This window comes from Scyliorhinus canicula, chromosome 1, assembly GCF_902713615.1.
Source record: "Scyliorhinus canicula chromosome 1, sScyCan1.1, whole genome shotgun sequence".
Lineage (NCBI taxonomy): Eukaryota > Metazoa > Chordata > Chondrichthyes > Carcharhiniformes > Scyliorhinidae > Scyliorhinus > Scyliorhinus canicula.
This window is the reverse complement of record NC_052146.1, coordinates 135,330,351-135,352,840: the sequence shown is the minus strand read 5'-3', so window position 1 is coordinate 135,352,840 and position 22,490 is coordinate 135,330,351. Positions and strand designations below refer to the sequence as shown.

The 22,490-nt window shown below is 51.9% G+C and overlaps 1 protein-coding gene across 1 annotated transcript; it reads right to left on the bottom strand.

Annotated features, from left to right (window-relative positions):
* Positions 1-19,235: 19,235 nt before the first annotated feature.
* On the bottom strand, positions 19,236-21,998 carry LOC119959608 (uncharacterized protein K02A2.6-like; the record flags this gene model as incomplete). The annotated part of the gene is made up of 1 exon (XM_038787940.1): positions 19,236-21,998. A coding segment is annotated over exon 1 (2,763 nt), but the record flags the coding sequence as incomplete, so codon positions are not given.
* Positions 21,999-22,490: the final 492 nt, after the last annotated feature.

Below are 22,490 nucleotides of genomic sequence, written 5' to 3'. Positions count from 1 at the left end.
TTTTCCAAAACCATTTCTTTACTAATACTCATTTCCTTCAGCTTCTCACTAAAACTGTGCTTCTCAGAACTTCCGCTACATTATTCATGTCTTCCTCTGTGAAGACAGAAGCAAAGTATGAATTTAGTTCCTCGGCTATTTCTTTGTTCCCCGTTATGAATTCCCCCGTTTCTGACTGTAAGGGGCCTACATTAGTTTTTATGAATCTTTTCCTCTTTACATACGTATAGAAACTTTTACAGTCAGTTTTTATGTTCACCGCTATCTTACTTTCAAATTGTATTTTCCCCTTCTTAATAAATCCTTTGGTCTTTCTTTGCTGAATGTTAAACTGTATTTGCTTTGTTTGGCCCCTTGTTCCTCACTGTAACCAATCACTGTTTGTCGATGAACCATTTGTCAATGTACTCTGTCGATTATTCTTTTTTTTTATCTACTATGTACGTACAGTGTACGTTCCCTTGGCCGCAGAAAAATACTTTTCACTGTTCTTAGGTACGTGTGACAATAAATCAAATCAAATCAAATCAACTGTTCCCAATCCTCAGGTCTATTGCTTTTTCTTGCTAATTTGTATGCCTCTTCTTTGAATCTAATACTATCTCTAATTTCTCTTGTAAACCATGGCTTGGCCAAAGTTCCCTTTCTACTCTTGCGCCTAATAGGAATTACCAACTTTTGGAGTTCACCTATTTGTTCATTAAATGCCTGCCATTGCCTGTCCGCTGTCCTTCATTTTAGTAATGTTTCCCAGTCCATCATAGCCAACTCATGCCTCATAGTATCATAGTTACCATTAATAAGATTCAGTGGCGTGAACCACTCCGGCGTCGGGCTGCCCCATCCTCCACACCTTTAGGGGGCCAAGCCCTGACCTTTAGGGGCTAGGCCCGCACCGGAGTGGTTGTCGCGCCGCCAGCCGGCGGGAAAGGCTTTTGGCGTGACGCCAGCTGGGGCCGAAGGGACTCCGCCGGCCAGCGGAGGTCCGCGCATGCGCGGGAGCGTCAGTGGCTGCTGACGTCATCCCCGCGCATGCGCAGGGGGGAGGGGGTCACCTCCGCATCGGCCATCGCGGAGGTTGATGCCCGGTGCAGAAGGAAAAGAGTGCCCCCACGGCATAGGCCCGCCCGCAGATCGATGGGCCCTGATCACGGGCCAGGCCACCGTGGGGGCACCCCCCCGGGGCCAGATCATCCCGCGCCCCCCCCAGGATCCCGGAGCCCGCCTGCGCCGCCTGGTCCTGCCGGTACCTTCTTTAATTCACGCTGGCGGGACCGGCATAACAGTAGCGGGGCTTCGGCCTATCGCGGGCTGGAGAATCACCGGGAGGGGGCCCGCCGACAGGTGCGGCGCAATTCCCACCCCCGCAGGACCCCAGCGGGGGGGGTTCAGAGAATCCAGCCCCAGGACCTTGGTCTCAAAATCAACTGCTATACTATTCACCTCAATAAATAATTCTACCATATTATGGTCAATCATTCCCAAGGGTTCTTTCACAATTAGATTGCCAACTAATCCTTTCTCATTGCACAACACCCAGTCCAAGATGGCCTGTTCCCTTGTTGGTTCCTCAACATACTGGTCCAGAAAACCATCCCGCATACACTCCAGAAATCCCTTCTCTATTGTACTGTGACTAATTTGAGTCACCCAATCTATATGCAGATTAAAGTCACCCATAATCACAGATGTTCCTTTATCACATGCATCTCTGATCTTAATCAACTATGCAACTCCACCACCTTGCCTTTCTCTCTGTCCTTCCAAAGAACTGATTAGCTCTCAATGTTTAGTTCCCATCCTCTGTCACCTTAGAGCCATCTCTCCGTAATCCCAACTATATCATATTCCTTTACATCTATCTGAGCAACTAATTCATCCATTTTATTTTGAATGCTCCAGGCATTCAGGTACAAACCCTTAAGGCTAACTGAAGAACATGCTTATGTTTAGTTGATAGTTGGTGATTTTTGTCAAATAGTTGAGGTGCATTAAATATGGGCAGCAATACATGGTTACCACTTCGGGTTGAAATGTGCAATTTTGGCAAGCTGGAGTGGTGTCACAGCCAAACGTGTTCAGCTTTCATCTTAATAGAAGTGTTCAAATGAGTAATTGAAAGGAATAGCATATTATTGATATAAAAGGAAATATTATAGGAGGTCAGCAAGAGCCAATGGCATATTAAATATCCAGACACTCCATTCAGAAACGGGAGGTGACAGAGTTTTGCAAGGCAAGAGTCAAAGCGCAGGGTGTGGTATACAACATAAGTCTGAAGTCAGCCATGCAGCTTGCAGTCACCTCAATAGACATAGCTGGACTACCTTGTCAGTACTGTGGCACCATTTGGGATGTCACCATCTTGGTGTCTTCAGGCTTTGGGTTCTACCAATCATCCCTCCCCCTTGGACAGGCTAGGATACCTAGTGGTGAAGGCTTCAGTTTTGGAGATTTATCAATCCCTTTCCCTACCTAAGTCTCATATATTAATTTTGATAAAATCGGGGTAGCTTACTCTTGAAGAAATGTGTTATTTATTTCAATAAACTAGTGCTCAATGACAGGAACAGATTATGTAGGTTAACAGATTGTCACCACCCTTTAAGAATGCAGTCAGCAGGCTTGCTTCACAGAACGGTTGGCTTGCAAAACCCTTTTGAAACCAATCTTCTAGCTCTGGCAGTGAGTGGATCAGTGCAATTAGCAACCCGCATTCATATTTCGATGAGGACCACTGACCAAACTCAATGAGATATCCTACTGTCATTATTGGTGGGCAAAGCGGGTGTCAGACTCACTATCAAAATGAAATTTGGGGGACAGCATGGTGGTACAGTGGTTAGCACTGCTGCCTCACGGTGCCGAGGTCCCAGGTCTATCCCGACTCTGGGACACTGTCCGTGTGTAGTTTGCACATTCACCCCGTGACTGCGTGATTTTCGGCCCCACAACCCAAACAGATGTGCTGGGGAGGTGGATTGGCTGCGCTAAACTGCCCCTGAATTGGAAAACATTAATTGATTTTAAAGCGCTGAACTAATTGAACACTTTATATTTAGCCACACATATGGTATATTGAAATCTGAGTTCTTCAACTTTGACTTTCCAAATGGCAATATTTTAATTCTAACATTAGCTCACTGCCTTAAAAGGTCCTTGTTAAAATAATGCCAATCATATCATTTAAGTTTTCCTCTATCAGTCAAGTGACTGATATAGAAGCCCTTCTTAACCTGGTCACGTGTGAGTTATCCGTCCTTAAGGAATATAACTATCTCGGGGTTTTGTCAAAATCCTTGTAACATACGGCAAAAATTATTTTGAAAAAAAATGAGGAAAAGTGGTAAAAGATGGATCTAATGAGCATAGACGTAAGCTGTACTTCTTTGTGGTTTGAGTATAGTGCAGCTGGAGACAGTGTGGGTGCCTGTTGGGCTATTGTTGTGTGATGTGGGTTTAGCATGTTTGTGCTTTGAACAATCTCTTCAATCACTCTTTCAAATGAAAGAGTTCTAGTAATTAGAATCTGATGTGATGTCATCTCAATGAAATATGATAAATATTCCATTTAAGTAACTCCATCACATATGGTATATGTAGTTTTCAAACCAAAGGGCAACTGTTATGATGGGTGAAATCTGAAAACCCTATTTAAAAGTGAAATAGGGCCACTATTTCATGCTTTATTCATTACTCTAAGGAAAAGGGTACTTTTCCTTGACTTCACTGTCTTGTGAAGCTTATTTTCTTTATCATGGTCAATTCTTTAAATATGGAAGTTATTAAACCTATATTTAAAAAAGCACATGGGATCCTACATTTTATAAATAAGTGCACGCAGTAAATGAAGGAAACGATGAACTTGTATTTATATTTCCGCAACCTCAGTCTGTCCCGAAAAAAGAACTTTTAAAGTGCTGTTATAATACACCAAAGTATTGCTAAGCCCGTACAATCAATTGGTTAAGCTGTAGCCAGAATATTGTGTCCAGTTTTAGCTGCCTACTTTAAGGTACAATAAGAAGTCTTACACCGCCAGGTTAACGTCCAACAGTTTTGTTTCGAATCACAGGTGAGGAAGGAGCTGTGCTCCGAAAGCTAGTGTTTGAAACAAATCTGTTGGACTTTAACCTGGTGTTGTAAGACTTCTTACTGTGCTCACCCCAGTCCAACGCCGGCATCTCCACATAGTGGCTACCTTAAGGTAATGGGGAGGTTGTTGAAGAGGTTGACTAGGCTGAAAGCAAAGGATGGGAGACTTTAGTTTCAAGGAGAGACTAGGGAATTTGTTTTGTTTTCAATAAAAAAGAGAAAGTTATAAATACAGCTGACAGAAGTATTCACAGTTGTGAAGGATGTTCATAAGGGTGTTGGGAAGGTGGTGGCATAGTGATATTGTCACTGGACTAGTAAACCAAGAAACCCAGAATAATGCTCTGGGACCCGGGTTCGAATCCTGCCACTGCAGATGGTGAAATGTGAATTCAATAAAAATCTGGATTTAAATGTCTAAGGGTGACCATGAAACCATTGTTGACTGTCATTGAAACCCATCTGGTTCACGAATGTCCTTTAGGGAAGGAAATCTGCTGTCCTGATCTGGCACACATATGACTTCAGCCCCACAGCAATGTTGCTGACTCTTAACTGCCCCTTCAAGGGCAATTAGGGATGGACAATAAATGCTGGCACAGCCAGCGACACGCATGAACGAATAAAATAAAAAAATTAAAATAAAGTCAATAGGAAGAACACACAAATAATGGGTACAAATTTAAAAGAATTGCTAAAAAAACAAAGGGAGAGTTTAGTAGACTTTTTAAAAACTGTGCTGAGGGTCATTAGGATTTAAAATTACCTACCAGAATTTAAAAAAATAAAAATTTAGAGTACCCAATTAATTTTTTTCCAATTAAGGGGCAATTTTAGTGTGGCCAATCCACCTAGCCGGCACATCTTTGGCTTATGGGGGCAAAACCCACACAAACACAGGGAGAATGTGCAAACTCCACAAGGACAGTGATCCAGGGCCAGGATTCAAACCTGGGACCTCGGCACCGTGAGGCAACAGGGCTAACCCACTGCGCCACCGTGTTGCCCGATTACCTACCAGAAATAACAGTGATGAAAACTTTTAACAGAACGAGGTAAATGTTGGAAAATGGTTGAGGAATGGGACAACAAGCTTAATCCTATGTTGCAAAACTCTCTGATAAAATTCTTTGAAAACTTTACCAAGAAATAGACAAGTAGGAGCATTTTTGCTAAATAGTTTTCATTGATCGCAGATTGTGAAATTATTTTTAGATTTACTATCCCTCTATGGAGGTCTTGTGGCGCAGTGGGTAATGTGGGTCGCATCCCTACCTCTGAGCCAGAGGTTCCAGGTTTGATTCCCAATCCAGGACTTGATGGCCAAGGAAGATGCATTCATAACACAGCCAAACAAATTGAGTATCAACCTGCAAAACATTTCCAACGTGCCAATGACAGGCAGTAAGAGTGGAAGAGACTCCCGGTCAGCCATGCTTGGAGTGGAGTGGGGCTCTTCAAGCTATAAGCCTCTGGTGAGGCTAGCAATCTGTTCACGGAAAAGCTCATTATGGAAACAGATGAAAGTCTGCCTTACCCAATACTAGATGTGGGAAGACAAACAACAACATTCTTCTCTGCGAAGCCCATGCCTTTTTTATCATCTTTTTCACCTGCTCAACCACCTGTGAGATCTTTGCACTCCTCCAATTCTGATCCTCATGCATTCCTTATTTTCTTTGTTCTACGACTGGTGGCTCTATTTTCAGCTTCTTAGGCCCTGGGCTCTGGAATTCCGTCTGTAAACTACTCCACCTTTCTACCATTCTTTCCTGCTATAGGACGCTCCTTAAAACACAACTCTGATGCCTCAAGGTGCCAGGGACCCGGGTTCAATTCCAGCCTTCGGTGACTGCCCGTGGAGTTTGCACTTTCTCCACATGTCTGCGGGGTTCCCTCCGGGTGCTCCGGTTTCCTCCCACAGTCCAAAGATGTGCAGGTTAGGTGGGGTCATGGGGTTACGGGGAAAAGGAGGAGTGGGCCTAGATGCGTTGCTCTTCCAGAGGGTCGGTGCAGAATCGATGGCCCGAATGACCGCCTTCTGCGCTGTAGGAATTCTATTCTATGATAACTCTTTGTCCAAGCTTTTAATTACCTATCCTAGTATCTCCTTATCTTTTGATTGATAAAGCTCCTGTGAAATACCTTGGGATGTTTTACTCTGTTAAAGATACCATATAAATGTAAGTTAGTCAATAATCCATGTTGCTGTCTACCTCCATTCTGTTGAGTGTTATCACAATAAAATTTGCTATGTTTAGAAGTATCACTTTGATAAGCTAGTCAGTATCAATTTTTGTTGGCTAGCTCAATGGCAAACACCTGATGAAAGCCATTATATTAGAGTATCCAATTCAAGCTGCTAAAAAGTGCACACATTTGGGATATCTTCTCACTCTATTATAGCATTGCTGCACTCTCCTCACAGTGACCCTCCCCTGATTACTGAAATCCAAAGAATTTAGGCACAGATTGGTGACAGTCAAGGCTTTAAACAGCTATTGTGCTTACCCTTAAAGTCAGTAAATCTCTTTACAAACCTTTGGGTCTGGCTGAATTCCCCCTCCCACCAGGTCCCATTGTTGAGCTGGTGGCTCAGTGTTCAGCATGTTTCTGGACCAGAACATGGCAGGACATTGGTTCCACTCCCTTCTTGCAAGTGTTTATGGAGCTCCCACCTGCTTTGGGAAGGGGTTTTAACTGCCTATCCCAGGCCCAAGCTAATATTGGAATGAGGCCATAAAACAGGGGAAACTCTGGTGGAAAGGGAAAAGGAAAGAAGGGTGGTAGAGACAAACCAGGGAATTACAGACTAATGAGTCTCATGTCAGTGGTAGGGAAACCATTGGTGTAAATGTTGAAGGAGAGAATTAATTTCCATTGGAAAGGCATGGGTTGGTTGATTAGGGATAGTCAGCACGGCTTTGTCAGGGTGGGGGGGGGGGGGGGGGGGGGGGGGGAGTCATGCCCAACAGAGCTGATAAAATGTTTTTATAAAGTGGCAGTGTGTGGTGAATGTATAATGCGTATAATTCACACTGTGTATCACTGTGTCCCTGTGGGCGCCATCTGTGAGCCGTTGCGCGGCTCTACCCACAGGGGGAGATGAGGAGCTTGTACAGGGCTCCACCCTCATCTCTGCCCATGGCTCCGCCCATGGCTCCTCCCACTACCGGAAGTATAAAGTGCTGCGGTCTTGTGAGTCTGCCCTCAGTTCTTCTGGTCGCAGGCAGGCTCAGTTGTAAGTCGATTAAAGCCACAGTTTACTTAATGAGTGAATTGATAGGCGCATCACAGTGTGTGGATGAAGGAAGTACAATTGGTGCAGTTTTAATGGGATTTTATCAAAGCCTTTGACAAGGTCCCACATGGAGACTGACTGGGAAGTTTGAAGCACATGGAATTTAAGGAAATGGGTCAAGATGGAGGTGAAACTGGTTTAGTAATAGGTTGAAGGCTGTTTGAGTAACTGGGAGGCCGGTGTCCAGTGGTGTCCAACAGGGATCAGCGAGGGAGCCTTTATTGTCTGTTATTATATATAAATGATATAGACAAGAACGTGGGAGGGAATAATGAGTATGTTTGCAGATGGCACCAAGATTGGTAGGGTGGTTACAGTGAAGAAGATGGTTGCAGGTTACAGGAAGATATAGGTGGGTTGGTTAGATAGGCAAAGCAGTGGCAGATGGTATTTAACCCTGATAAGTGCAAAGTGATACACTTTGGAAGATGAAACAGGACAAGGGAGAATGTAATGAATGGCAGGACACTAGTAAACTCAGAGGGACAGATGGGTCTCGGGGTACTTGTTCACAGATCCCTAAAGGCAGCAGAGCAGGTGAATAAGGTAATTAAGAAGGCATATGGACACTTGCTTTTATCAGTCGTGGCATAGAATATAAGAATAAGGAAGTTACGATGGAGCTGGACAGAGCATTGGTTAAGCCGCAGATGAAGTTCTATGTGCAGCTGGTGATTGCACTGGAGGGGGTACAGAGGGATTCGCCAGTGTGTTGCCTGGTATTGAGCATCTGGACTCTAAGGAGAGACTGGATAGGCTTGGATTTTTTTTTAGAGCAGGGACGGTTGAAGGAGGGATATGATTGAGGTGTATAAGATTATGAGGGGTTTTGACAGGGTAAATAGGAGTTTCCCTTGGTTGAAGGGTCAATGACTCAGAGGTTATTGAGAATCTGGATAACGCTGCCTGGGAAGGTTGTGGAGGCTGGAAACCTCGCAAACTTTAAAAAGCACTTGGGTGAGCAATCGAAACATCATCACATTCAAGGATATGGGACACGTGCTGGGAAGTAGGATTAGCACGGGATTAGGGGTAGTCATTGTCGGTGCAGCCTCGATGGGCCAAAGGGCCTTTTCTGCGCGACTCCATGGCCGGGATTCTCCGAACCCCCGCCGGGTTGGAGAATCGCTGGGAGTCGGCGTGAATCCCGCCCCCGCCGCCCTCCGAATTCTCTGCCCCCCCCCCCCCCCCCCCACAAAAGTCAGCGAGGCGTGAATTGCGCTGCCAGCCTCGGAGAATGGCGGGGACCGACGCGACGCTATGGACCCCAGGGCTGCCCGAATTCTCCCGGCCGGATGGGCCGAAGTCCCGCTGAAGTGACCATGGGTCAGAGGAGGGAGACGGCGTGCCGGGGAGGGGGGAGGCGAGTGCCGGGGAGGGCGTGCCGGGGAGGAGGGAGGCTAGTGCCGGGAAGGAGGGAGACGGCGTGCTGGGGAGGGGGGAGGCGAGTGCCGGGGAGGGCGTGCCTGGGAGGGGGGAGGCGAGTGCTGGGGAGGGGGGAGAGGGCGAGTATCGGGGAGGGGGTAGAGGGCGAGTGCGGGGAGGGGGGAGAGGGCGAGTGCCGGGGAGGGGGTAGAGGGCGAGTGCCGGGGAGGGGGGAGAGGGCGAGTGCCGGGGAGGGGGGAGAGGGCGAGTGCCGGGGAGGGGGGGAGAGGGCGAGTGCCGGGGAGGGGAGGCAAGTGCCAGGCAGGGGCGAGAATGCGAGTGCCGGGGACAGGGGGCGAGTTCCGGGGAGAGGACGAGTGCCAGGGACGGGAGGGAGGGCGTGTGCAGGGGGGAGGCGAGTGCCAGGGTGAGGGGAGAGGACGAGGGAGGTCATCCGCCTGGCCAGGTGCCAGCCTCCAACAGTCGCACCCATGCAGCCCATGGCACCTGGCTGCGGGGGTGGGGGGGGGGGGGGGGGGGGGGGGGGGGGGGGGGGTACGGGCAATGATGACATGTCGTCGTTCCCTCCCCCCACCCCCTGCAGGCTGTTATCTTTGTTGATCAGCCAGCGATGTTGGCCGCCGTTGCAGCAGCCTCACCTCTATATGTTGCCCTGGGGGAGGAGGAGGAGCGTGCCAGAGAGACGGAACAGGCTGCTGCAGTGGAGCATGCTGCAGAGGGGAAGGTGCCAGCCGCCCAGGCTGGAGGGCCGCCCGCCTGACAGGACGAAGAGGAGGAGGAGGAGGTGGTTGCGCCACGGCGATGGAGACACCCGAGGAGGCCCCGTGTGTACCAGCCCCGCTCGTCGTACCAGGACCTCACGGACCAGGCATGTAGGAGGAGACTCCGGATGAGCCAGGAAACCGTGGCACATATCTGCCACCTGATGGCATACCTGGCACCGCATGGCACCGGGGGGGGGGGATCCCCTCTCCCCGTGTCCATCAAGGTTACGGTGACCCTGAACTTTATGCCACGGGGTCATTCCAGACGCCGAGTGGGGACCTGTCCGGCATCTCACAGGCATTGGTGCACCGGTGTATCCGGGGAGTGACAGACGGCCTATATGCCATTGCAGACCGCTACATCCAGTTCCCTGGGGTCTGGGCCAGCCGGGATGCCCAAGCTGCGGGCTTCGCTGCCGTGGCCGGGTTTCCCATGGTCCAGGGGGCGATCGGTGGGATGCACGTCACCGTGCGGCCACCTGCAGATAACAGGGCTGTGTTCACCAATAGGAGGGGGACCTATTCCATGAACATTCAGGTGGTCTGCGACCAGCGCATGATGGCCCTGCACGTCTGCGCCCGGTACCCGGGAAGTGTACATGGCTCATACGTATTGGCGCAGTCTTACATCCCCGGCATGGACACCAACCCCCGCTGAGTGGCTGGTTGCTGGGCGACAAGGATTACCCGTTGTGGTCATGGCTGATGACGCCTATACGGAGGCCACAGACTGACGCGGAGAATGGCTACAACGATGCCCATGCAGCGACCAGGGGTGTGATAGAGAGGTGCTTTGGACTGCTAAAAATGCGTTTCAGGTGCCTGGACCGCGCTGGAGGGGCCCCCCAGTATCCGCCAGATAGGGTCTGCTGCATCGTTGTGGTGTGCTGCGTCCTGCACAACATAGCCCAGCAGAGGGGCGATGTGCCGCGGGCAGAGGAGGGGGGAGTGGAGGAGCAGCAGGAAGAGATGCAGTCCTCCCCAGATGAGGAGGATGGGGACAATAGTCAGGACAGACGGGCTGGACATGGACGGGAGGCTGCCCACCGTTACCAGCTGGGCCAGCGGGCATGGGACAGGCTGTTAGCCGCCCGGTTCACTGACTAGGGGGGCGTGAGAATCGCCGAGTATGGGCACAGCCTGCACACTACAGCACCAGCCTACCACCCTCACCCCACCCACCCACCACCAACACCCTCACCCCCGCCACCCACCCACCACCAACCACCCCCACCCCACCCGCATGCACACCACCCTTCCATTGCACATCCACCTGCAGCACAACGGGCCGTGCTCACACGGTCACGATGGAAGCGGGTCTATTGCAGGCCATGGAGAATGATGACAACCCGCTCTGCGATGAGCTCTGGACTCTGCATCGTTGGACAATTTCTGACCCATGGCCACAGTACCACCCTCCACTTGGACCAACCCTCCATGCGGCCGTGACACTGCAGCACACGGTCCCGTCCTCTGCCCAGGGGGATGGCGAGGGCGAACCGAGGGGAGGGGGGGCACACTCACCTGGGGCCAACGTAATACCACCCCTCACACACACACTGGCGCTCACCTCACACCACACCCCCGCACGCATCGGACAGAACACAAAGGCAGCTTCTGTAGGTGTGAAAGTGATTTAATGACAAACAGTCCATATACGTGCCCTCGCCCCTATAACTCGTCTGTGCCCTGCACTCGTGCCAACTTACTCAGTGCCTAATAGTTTGGCCTTACGGGCCCTTTGACTACGTCTAGGTGTTTCCCCAGACGGTACAGCAGAACTGGAGGTGGACCCCTGTGATTCCTGCCCTGTGACTCGGGATCCCTTTGGCGGCCGTTTCCTGGGGCGGCCCGGCCTAGATGGGCCAGGCTGCGGCTCGGGCGACTGGGATGTCGAGCTGCCAGCCTGTCCTGCCCGGTGCCCACCAGTTGCACCTGGGGCGGAAGGAGGGGAGTCCGAGGTGCCGCGGTGTTTCGTGACCTCCCCTACAGGGGGAGCCGGGTCGGGCCCCAGCACTTCCTCCTCCTTCGGGTGCCCGATGGCCCCCGGGCCTCTACATGGGTCGGGGGTGCGAACGGACCGGCCATCCAACGCCCCCCGACACCTGGCGCTGCCAGTCCTGGAGGTCCGCCCTGGTATCGACAAGGATCTGCAAGTTTGCAGCCATGGAGCTCAAGGAGTTGGCCATCCCTGTCTGTGTCTGGGCGACGCCGGACAGCACATGGGCAATGGCACCGATGCCCCCAGCAATGGCCTGCAGAGACTGGGCCATGGCCTGCTGAGACTGGGCCACTGCCTGCAGAGACTGGGCCATGGCCTGCTGAGACTGGGCCACTGCCTGCAGAGACTGGGCCATGGCCTGCAGAGACTGGGCCATGGCCTGCTGAGACTGGGCCACTGCCTGCAGAGACTGGGCCATGGCCTGCAGAGACTGGGCCATGGCTTGCTGAGACTGGGCCACTGCCTGCAGAGACTGGGCCATGGCCTGCTTAGACAGGGCCACGGCGTTGAGCACCTCTGCCATCTGCCGCTAGCTCTGGCTCATGGCTTCCTGTGAGAGGGCCATGGGCCACAGACGCTGCCTGCAGGGAAAGCCCCAGGCCTTGCATACTGCTCCCCATGTCTGACAGCGTCGCACCCATTGCCTCCACCGCGGACGCCACCCGTGTGGTTTCGGCCTGGGTGGCACGCATGACCGGCACCACTACCAGTTCCTGGACGCGGGTGCACTCCTCCACCGCCACAAGCCGGCCGTCACCCCCTTCGATCGTCCCTGGTTCGGTGACTGCATTGGGTCTATGGGTGGATGTGGTAACTCCAGGAACCCGGGACCCGTCTGGGTGGCAGATGTTTGCTTGCGCCAGGATGCCTTCCGACCTCCCGGCCCCTCTGCTGCTCCTACCTCCACCTGCTGTACCGGTCCGGCTGTGCTGTGCGCACCAGTGAGTGTACCAGAAACCTCATCACTAAAGTGCCCAACCAAGGTGAGAGTGTCTGCGATGGTGGAGGGTGTTGGAGAAAGCAGTGGCGTTGTGTCGTGAGCATCGTCCGACCCAGAATCCATGGTCCCCTGGGGTGGCGGTTCGTGTCCTCTCGTCCGCTGTGTGTCACTGACCTGTCTTTCGGTGTCATGTGCGTCGATGTCCTGGGTAGGGGTGTCCTGGGTAGGGGGTCCTGGGTAGGGGTGTCCTGGGTAGTGGTGTCCTGGGTAGGAGTGTCCTGGGTAGTGGTGCCCTGGGTAGGGGTGTCCTGGGTAGGAGTGTCCTGGGTAGTGGTGCCCTGAGTAGGGGTGTCCTGGGTAGGGGTGTCCTGGGTAGGGGTGTCCTGGGTAGGGGGTCCTGGGTAGGGGTGTCCTGGGTAGGAGTGTCCTGGGTAGTGGTGCCCTGGGTAGGGGTGTCCTGGGTAGGAGTGTCCTGGGTAGTGGTGTCCTGGGTAGGAGTGTCCTGGGTAGTGGTGCCCTGGGTAGGGGTGTCCTGGGTAGGGGTGTCCTGGGTAGTGGTGCCCTGGGTAGGGGTGTCCTGGGTAGGAGTGTCCTGGGTAGTGGTGTCCTGGGTAGGAGTGTCCTGGGTAGTGGTGTCCTGGGTAGGAGTGTCCTGGGTAGTGGTGCCCTGGGTAGGGGTGCCCTGGGTAGGGGTGTCCTGGGTAGGGGTGTCCTGGGTAGTGGTGCCCTGGGTAGGGGTGTCCTGGGTAGGGGCGCCCTGGGTAGGGGCGCCCTGGGTAGGGGTGTCCTGGGTAGGGGTGTCCTGGGTAGGTGTGTCCTGGGTAGGGGTGTCCTGGGTAGGGCTGTCCTGGGTAGGGCTGTCCTGGGTAGGGCTGTCCTGGGTAGGGGTGTCCTGGGTAGAGCTGTCCTGGGTAGGGGTGTCCTGGGTAGTGGTGTCCTGGCTCGGCTGCGACGGAGGCCTGTGGCTGTCCCCCTCGTCGTTGGATGTCACACGCCTGCGTCGGCGGCACTCGCACGAGACGGGGGCGTCGTCTCCGTGTTGCTCCGGGTCTCTCCCTGTCTCGTGGCCACCCTGGGACGTCCTGCGGGCGGTCGGCATCCGCGGGGACGGGTGCCTCGATGTTTGATCCTGCAATACACAATACAGCAGCATGGTTAGACACGCGGGTGGTGAATGGGGGATATGGAGGAGGGGAGATATTGGGGGAGGGGGGATATGGGGAATATGGGGGAGGGGGAATATGGGGGCATGGGAGAGGGGGATATTGGGGGAAAAGGGAGGGGATATGGGGTACCTGGGGAGGGGGGATATGGGGGAGGGGGGATATGGAGGATATGGGGGAATGGGGATATTGGGGGAATGGGGACGGGCCGTGGGGGGGGGTCTCACTTGGTGATGCGCCCCCGATCTCTGCATCGGCAACCTCCCGGTCCTCGGGTCCGCCTGCCAGTTCCCGGGCCCTCTCCTCATGAACGGTGAGTGGTCTCTCATCAGCTGGACCCCCTCCGGTCCTCTCACACTCCCTGTTGTTGTGTGCGTTCTTCTCCTGTGGGGGCGGGGGGACGGACGTGTGGGTGGGAGGGATAAAGGGCAACAGTGTTAGGCAGGGATATACATGCAGGCCAGCGGTTGTGCGTATATTGGCACAGGTACGCAGCACATTAGGGTTAGGGTTGGTTGCACCTGGGGGTGTGCTGCACTTCGGGGGGGGGGGGGGGAGGGGGGGTACTTACCCTGGCAAGGTCATTCACCTTTTTGTGCAATTGTGCGCCTGTCCTTGGTGTTACAGCCACAGCGCTGATGGCCTCTGCCACCACCCTCCGCAGGCGCCGGCTGAGGCGTGGGGCGACCCTGCGGCCATGTCTGAGGTACGGGGCCTCCCTCCTCTACTCTACTGCGTCCAGGAGCGCTTCCATGTCGCGCTCCTGGAACCTCGGGGCTGCGCAGCAGGCGGCCATCTTGTCGGATCTCCGGGGGGGGTGAGGGGGAGGGGGCGGCGTCGTTTGTGTTATGACGCTGCCTGTCATCAATGACACCGCGCGTCCTTGGTGGGTGGCGCCGTCGCGAATGGCGTCACGCCGCTACTAGCCCATTCCGGGCCGGAGAATTTGCACCGTTTGGGTGGGCCCGACGGCGGAGTGATCCGCACCGTTTTTGGTGCTGGGTCCCGGCCATCACGTCGATTATCAGAGAATCCCGCCCCATGACTCTATTGTCTGATTCCCAACTCTACCTCTCTGTTCGTGCTCCAAATCAGGGTACTGAAAAGATGACATTTTTCCCTTTCTCTGTGCTCCAGAAGTTCACACCAGACTTTAAGCCCGGCAAATAGCCTCACGAAAGAACCCCCAATATATTTGTTTATCATAAGCTATGTGCCTGTGTGGCACCCGTTATGTTTCAGATTTTCAACCTTGGTCTTAGTTAAATTTGCTGATCTCAGCCAGTGTGCTGGGGTGGTGACATGATCTCAGCTCTGGTCTGGGCTACAAAGTAGAAAATTCAGTCACTTCTGATAAGTAGCCAGTTACCCCTTGTTGCGCTAACAATTATACTCAAAGACGAGAGACAAGGCTTTATTGCTGTGCGATGCTATTCCTCCATCTGCAACTGTAGACTAAGGTCTGAGTGACTCACACGCATATTTATACACAAGCTCCCTGTGGGCGGAGCTAGCCGGCAGGGGCTTACCGGAGGAACCTGTATTACAGGTACAGCCATACATCTCCCTACTGCAAGTACACATAACTACAGTGGTTATATCACCACACCCCTGTTGGATGTTCGCATTATGTGGGCATTATCACCACCAAGAATATCCCCTCAGACTTACATCCCAACAGTTTTACCACCCATATTACCATAACCCTCTGCCTCCCAGCCCCTTCTCCAATGCTAAAATTCAAGCCTGTACCTCTGGCATGAGCTCAGCTACACACTGATGCAATCTTTTCAAACAAAGGTACAGGTACAAATTGTTAACCTGCTTTATTTCACAGACATCATGCGAACACGCAAAACCATGATTAAACCAAATTCCACTCGCTTAACTCAAATCACTGAAATGTGGAAAAAAATAATAAAACACATGCCCCTATCCATCCTATCCATCCACTTACTTATTTTGGCATGCTTTATGCTCCAGACAACTGTTGACTGATCTGCTAAATTCTCTCTAAGCTTTCAAAATTGATTAACCTAACCATTGGTTTCCATTTCCTCTTCTGTTAATTGTCAGCATCATCCTCACCGCAATGGGTGTAAATATTGCTGCGACAAGATGGCTAATTGTTTAAATGTGGCTGCTTCTCCTGGATAATGGTTGTGGAATGAAACAATATAGCCTCTTTGATTTAGTTTAAAATAGACCGTGAGCTGTGGTACCCCAGAAACTGGCTCGGCTAACTTTAATGCACAATCTTCAAAGTGCAGGCTTTTCTTTTTAAGCCTATGCAAATTCGCTTTGTGTTGAAGAGGAACACTTCGACAGAACTCAATTTAATAATGCTTTCCTTGAAGAACAAAAACATCAGAAAACTCAAAATGCAGCACGGATGAACCAGAAAACTGAGCTTCCTGGATGCAAATTTAGCAATGGGGAAGATTGGGAGTTGCACTTGACTTCCGATAGACCAGGGGTGGGCAAACTTCGGCCCGCGGGCCGCATGCGGCCCGCCAAAGGTCTTTATGCGGCCCACCAAGTCATTAAAAAAAATAACAAAATTTTTTTTTATTTTTTTTATTTTTTTTAAAGGTTAAGGGGGGGGGGGGGGCTGTTGGGTTACTTACTGGTATAGGGTGGATACGTTGACTTGAGTAGGGTGATCATTGCTCGGCACAACATCGAGGGCCAAAGGGCCTGTTCTGTGCTGTACTGTTCTATGTTCTGTGTTCTATATGAGGCGCCCAGAATCATAACCGGGTGAAGTAATTATTTTACTTAATATACTATGCGGCCCTTTAAAATTGTGAATTTCTGAATGTGGCCCTTGCACAGAAAAGTTTGCCCACCCCTGCGATAGACACTAAGACCAAGTGCAAACTTGTGTTTATTTAGGAGATTCATAGAAATCGTAGAATCCCTACAGTACCGAAGGAAATCATTCGGCCCATCAAGTCTGCAATGACCCTCCAAAAGAGCACCCTACCTAGGTCCAATCCCTTGCCCTATTCCCCTAACCCCACCTTTTGGACACTAAGGGGCAATTCGGCACGGTAAGTTCACCGACCCTGAACATCTTTGGACTGTGGGAAGAAACCGGAGCACCAGGATAAACCCACCCGCACTGGAAGAAAGTGCAGACACCCACACAGACAGTCAGCTGAGGTCAGAATCAAAACCGGGTCCCTGGCACCAAGAGGCTGCAGTGCTAACCTGTGCAACCATGCCGCCCCTTAATGCTTCACAACTAATGAATTAATTTTGAAGTGTGCATACATTGAAGTTTGCCAAGTTAGCAAACATGGCAACTAATCTGTGCAAAGCAGAGGGCCGAATGCTCCACTTCATGATGCCGGCAGTGTATTGTAAATGTGGCGGAGAATAGCATGCAATGGAAACTGTGCAATTTGCGACCAGCGCCGATTCCGTCGCCATGCTTCGGACCCTCACTGGCGGCGCCATCGAAGTTTGCAATCTGCACGAGCAAGTCAAAACCGCCAATTGCACAGATTTAACTATTATTAGTGGGTTGGACACTTCATGCTCCACCCCTCCACGATGCTCTACCCCTCTTAAATGGATGTCTTGCGGGCACAAATTGGTGCAATTATTTACAAGCGGAGCCTGGATGCCACAGCTGTTGAAGGGGGAATAATGGGCTAAAAGAATTCTTAAAACATGTCTGGTGAGGAACGACTTGGTGCCAAGTCCGTGGACCCCTCGGGATTGGGGTGACCTGGCTTAGACCACCATTGCTGCTGTATGTGGATTTAAACGCACCCCTTTGGCGCTACTTTGGCTGCTCACACGGCTGACTGCTCACTGTGTCCTGTAAACATTCAGAGAACCTCTGATGATGTGGGATCCCATCCAGGCCACCCCTCTGGAAATGTGATACCCCAGGGGTTTCAACAAGGGGTTGGGTGTGGCCAAGCTCAATCAGTGGCCCACAAGAAATTGGCACTCCTCAGAAACGCGACATTTGCACCGTGACCTTTGGAACCGTCCTTGGTATTGTGCCCCTCCCAGGGCAGGGTCCTCTCCCGTGACCCCCACACCTCAGGATCACCAGCTGTCACCTCCTGGTGAGGCTGGCAGCACTGACTGCCTCTGCCACCTCCTCCCAAGCACTGTTCAGGAGGGCGGGCTTGAGTCCACGGCCCACCCTGGCAGGACTTCTCGGAGCCATTGGTGTGGCCGCAATGAATGTGTGGTGAATGGAGTGCTCCAGGTGTCAGGCTCATTCGTGTCAATTCCGGCTCCAGTAGTTACACCGCTCGCTGGCCTGGAAATTGCTTCCAATTCACCACGGCACAGTGCTGGACTATTTCCATGTCCTGAATTGCAGGGCGTGATCTTCCAGAAAATTTTCCAAGCGTTGTAGCGAGTGGGAATTGTCACAGGTTTCCTGGTTCTTGGCCAAGCAAAAGCAGCAACGCAATTCAACGTTAATTGGTCCACTCAAGGAGGCCTCACAGGCTTCTCACCACAAATAACGCCTCGACAGTTGATTCTCCAGGATCGCGCACACCAGACCCCCCGCTTACAAGGTCGAGCAGCACTTAAACTGCACTTGCTCAGCCAACCCCAGCCAGCTCGCAGTAATGGTGCCAAGGAAACCAGCCCTAACATTTGGGGATGCTGACCTGGGGAGGCTCCTGGACGTGATGGAGACCAGGAGGCGTGGTAGTATGACTAGGGGTATTACGGTACCTGGAAGTGAGCTGCTATCGGTGCAGAGGACTCGCTTCCCATTGGTCCGGGTAAGTCATGTGCCTCTCAGCCGATTGGCTGAGAGGTAGGTAGCTCCGCCTACGAGGCGGGATATAAGAACCCGTGCTTCCCGGCAGTCGGCCTTTCTTCTGTACGTCTGTTGCCGGGTACACTTCTTCTGCATTAAAGCCTATCGTTCGAACTTCATCTACGTTTCGTGTTGTACTAATCCACGGGAGGCCGGAGTTCCGTCACCACGCCAATATTTATTTACAATAACGATATTACAGGAGCAGCTACAAACAGTGCTGCCAGCAGTCCAGTCAACAAAGTCACAAAGCCTACACAGGTGATTATATGGGCCCCCTCAATGAGCTATCATTGAGGGAGCTCATACTCCAATTGGCCAACCAATAAAGCCAATTGGAGTTCATTACACCCCTCCCCCCCCCCCCCCCCCCCCCCCCCCAAGGTCCGAGGAATTCCTGCCATCTGGCATTCCTCTGAGCTTCTTCCTGCTCCTCATGTCTGGGTCTGTCACCTCGGTGTTGTCCGCCGGGTCGTTCTCCGAAGTGGGCGGGGTGTACCTTATAGGTGCCCGTCTTTTCCTTGACAACCTCCTTGGAAGTTGTTCCTCCTCCTCGGGGAGAGGTGTCGCGGCGGCCTCGTCGTGTGTGTCCATCTCCGACTCTGATGACTGGATGACAGGGTCTGGAGAAATTGCTTGGGGCTGGGGTGTGGGTATCCTTTCCGTCTGGGCTATCCCAGCTTGAGGCGGTCCTGCTTCGCCTGCCTCCAGGTGTGGTTCCACTGCCCTTATTTGGTCTGGGTGTTTCTTCAGTACCTTACCTCCTATTGAAACCTCATAGGATATGGGCCCTGTTTGGGACTCTACCGTGCCTTTGACCCACGTTGGTCCATTCCCATAATTCTTGACCCAAACCGGTACCCCCACCAGGAAATATCTCTGCTGCCGACTATTATCATGTCCCCTGCGTTGGGCCTTCTGTTGTTTCTCCACTTTCCCCGTTACATTTGGGAAAAGGAGACTCAGCCTCGTTCGCAGCCGCCTTCCCATTAAGAGTTCAGCTGGCGGTATGCCCGTTGTGGAATGCAGTGTGGTCCTGTAATCAAACAGCCAGCGGGAGAGCTTTGTGTCTATTGACGCTGCCGGCTGCTTCTTAAGTCCCGCTTTAAGTGTCTGGACCGCTCTCTCTGCCAGGCCGTTGGTCGCTGGATGGTAAGGGGCCGTTTTGATGTGACGGACTCCGTTTTCCTTCAGGAATTTTCCAAATTCCCCACTTGTGAATGCTGTTCCGTTGTCTGACACCAATACTTCCGGAAGTCCATGTGTTGCAAATGAGGCCCTGAGCTTTTCAATTGTCGATGCTGTGCTTGCCGTGTTTACCTGGTGGACGTCCAACCATTTGGAGTGGGCGTCCACTATCACCAAAAACATTGAGCCTATGAAAGGGCCAGCGTGGTCAATATGCAGGCGGGTCCACGGTCTGCCTGGCCATTCCCATGGGTGCAATGGCGCCGCTGGTGGCACTCTTTGCCCCTGTTGGCACTCCTGGCACCGACGTACCAAGGCTGCTATGTCTGTGTCCAAACCTGGCCACCAAACGTAGCTTCGAGCTAGCATCTTCATTTTAGACACCCCTGGGTGTCTGTGATGTAACTCAGTTAAGATTGCCTGACGGCCCTGAGCTGGGACGATTACCCGGGCTCCCCATAATAGGATACCGTCTTCGACAGTTATTTGGTTCCTTCTGCTCCAGTATGGGTGCATCTGGGGCTCCACTGGTCTTTCCAGTTCCCCTGTTAGCAGTAAATGCTTCATCTTGGCTAAAACTAGGTCTTTTTGCACCCACAACCGAATATGTTGTGCGTCTACTGGTAGGGTGTCCAAAAAAATTAGAGTCATTACTGTCTCCTCTACTTTTGGTATTTGCGGCGGAGTGTCCGGGAGCGGAAGTCTGCTCAAAGCATCTGCATGTGCTACACGCGTTTCCGGTCTGTGCTCCAGAACGTATCTATATGCCGCCAGTAGCAACGCCCAGCGTTGGATTCTAGCTGATGCAATCGGGGGTATTGACTTGTCTTCTTTGAATAACCCTAATAATAGCTTATGGTCCGTCACTATGGTGAATTTCCGCCCGTACAGATACTGGTGAAATTTTTTTACTGCGAATATCACCGCCAGTCCTTCCTTCTTGATTTGGGCGTACTTCCTCTCAGCCATCGCCAAGGTCCTCAAAGCGTAGGCTATTGGCCGTTCTTCCCCATTCCTTCCTCTATGGGCTAAGACGGCTCCTACCCCGTAGGGGGATGCATCACAAGTGACCACCAACTCCTTCCTTGGGTCATAATGCTCTAGGACATTTTCGGATGACAGCTGTTCCTTAATGTCCCTAAATGCTCGGTTTTGGTGGGCGGACCATTTCCATTCTTGCCCCTTTTTTAGTAGCTGGTGGAGGGGTTCTAGGATGGACGCCCTATTTTCAATAAATTTTCCATAATAGGTTACCAACCCTAGAAATGATCGTAACTCATGGACCGTGGTGGGAGCTGGGGATTCTTTTATTGCCCTTACTCTGTCTTCTAATGAATGTAAGCCTGACTCGTCTACTTTATATCCCAGGTACGTCACTTGTGGGGCCAGAAAAACACATTTTTCCCTGTTTAGCCGTACACCTGCCTTTGCGAAACGCCTGAGCACCTCCTCCAGGTTCCTTAAGTGTTCCCTGTTTGTCCTACCCGTGATTAAGACATCGTCCAAATAAATCACCACCTGCGGTAGTCCCTGCAGAATATTTTCCATCGTACGCTGGAATATAGCGCAGGCTGATGACACTCCAAAAGGTAGCCTAGTATAACGAAAAAGGCCCTTCAGAGTGTTGATCGTAGCGAACTTCTGGGAGCCCTTGTCCAGTTTTAACTGCAGGTAGGCGTGGCTCATGTCTAGTTTTGTGAACAAAAGCCCACCTGCCAATTTGGCATATAGGTCGTCTATTTTCGGGATTGGGTATTTGTCCAGCAGTGCGTATTTGTTTACTGTCTGTTTGAAATCTCCACAGAGACGTATCGAGCCGTCTGGCTTCAAAATTGGTACCACCGGCACTGCCCATTTCGAGAACTGTACTGGTCTGATAATGCCGTCGCGCTGTAACCTTTCTATTTCGTCATCTACTTTCTTCCTTAATGCAAAAGGTACCGGCCTGGCCTTACAAAATTTCGGAAGAGCTTCTGGGTCCACGTGCAAAGTTGCTTTGGCGCCTACGATTTCCCCCAAACCTTCCTGGAAGACCTCCGGGTATTTTTGGAGTACTCCACTCAACTGCCCGCTTCCACTCTGGAAAATTTTCATCCAATCTAATTTCAGGTCTTTCAGCCAGTTCCGTCCAATTAAGCTCGGTCCGGAGCCCTCTACTATCACCAACGGTAATCTGAGCAATTGTTTCTCATATTCCACGGGTACATGAGTCGTGCCCAGAACTTCCAGGGGTTCCCCCGTGTAGGTTTTAAGTTTTGTTGATGTTTTTGTTAGGGTTAGTAGCTGGAGTCCATCTTTGATTTTTCTAAATGCTGCCACTCCCATTACTGATACGGCGGCACCCGTGTCTATTTCCATTATTGGCGGCTGCCTGTTCACCCGTGGGGTAATCCTGATGGGTTCTGTTTTCTTCGTTGTAATATTATATAATTGTTCCCCTTCGGAGGAGGATGGGGCGTCTAGGTTGTGTACTTCCCTGCATCCCCACCTGCTATTCCTGTTTTGCCACCTCCTTCTAGGGTTTCTGTCGTTGTTACCCCACTCTGTCTGGTGCCAGAAACGGTCCTTCTCTGTTGGGGGAGCCTCAGCCGGTACTTCCCTCTGTCTCCAGTTAGTCCTGGCAGACTTTGGGGCAGTTCTGGGGTTTTCCTTTTTCCCTCTATTCCTCAGGTTTTTCCTGAGAGTGGCTATCTGGTAGCAGGACCCGTTGTGGTAGTCCCTCTCACAGGTATCTACCTCCATTGGCGTGCCCTGTAGTTCCTGCGCCCCACTTGCTGCCTTTTCTAGGGACAGTGCGAGCTGTAACGCCTGCCTGCAGTCTAGCTCCGTTTCCGCCAACAGGCGTTTCTG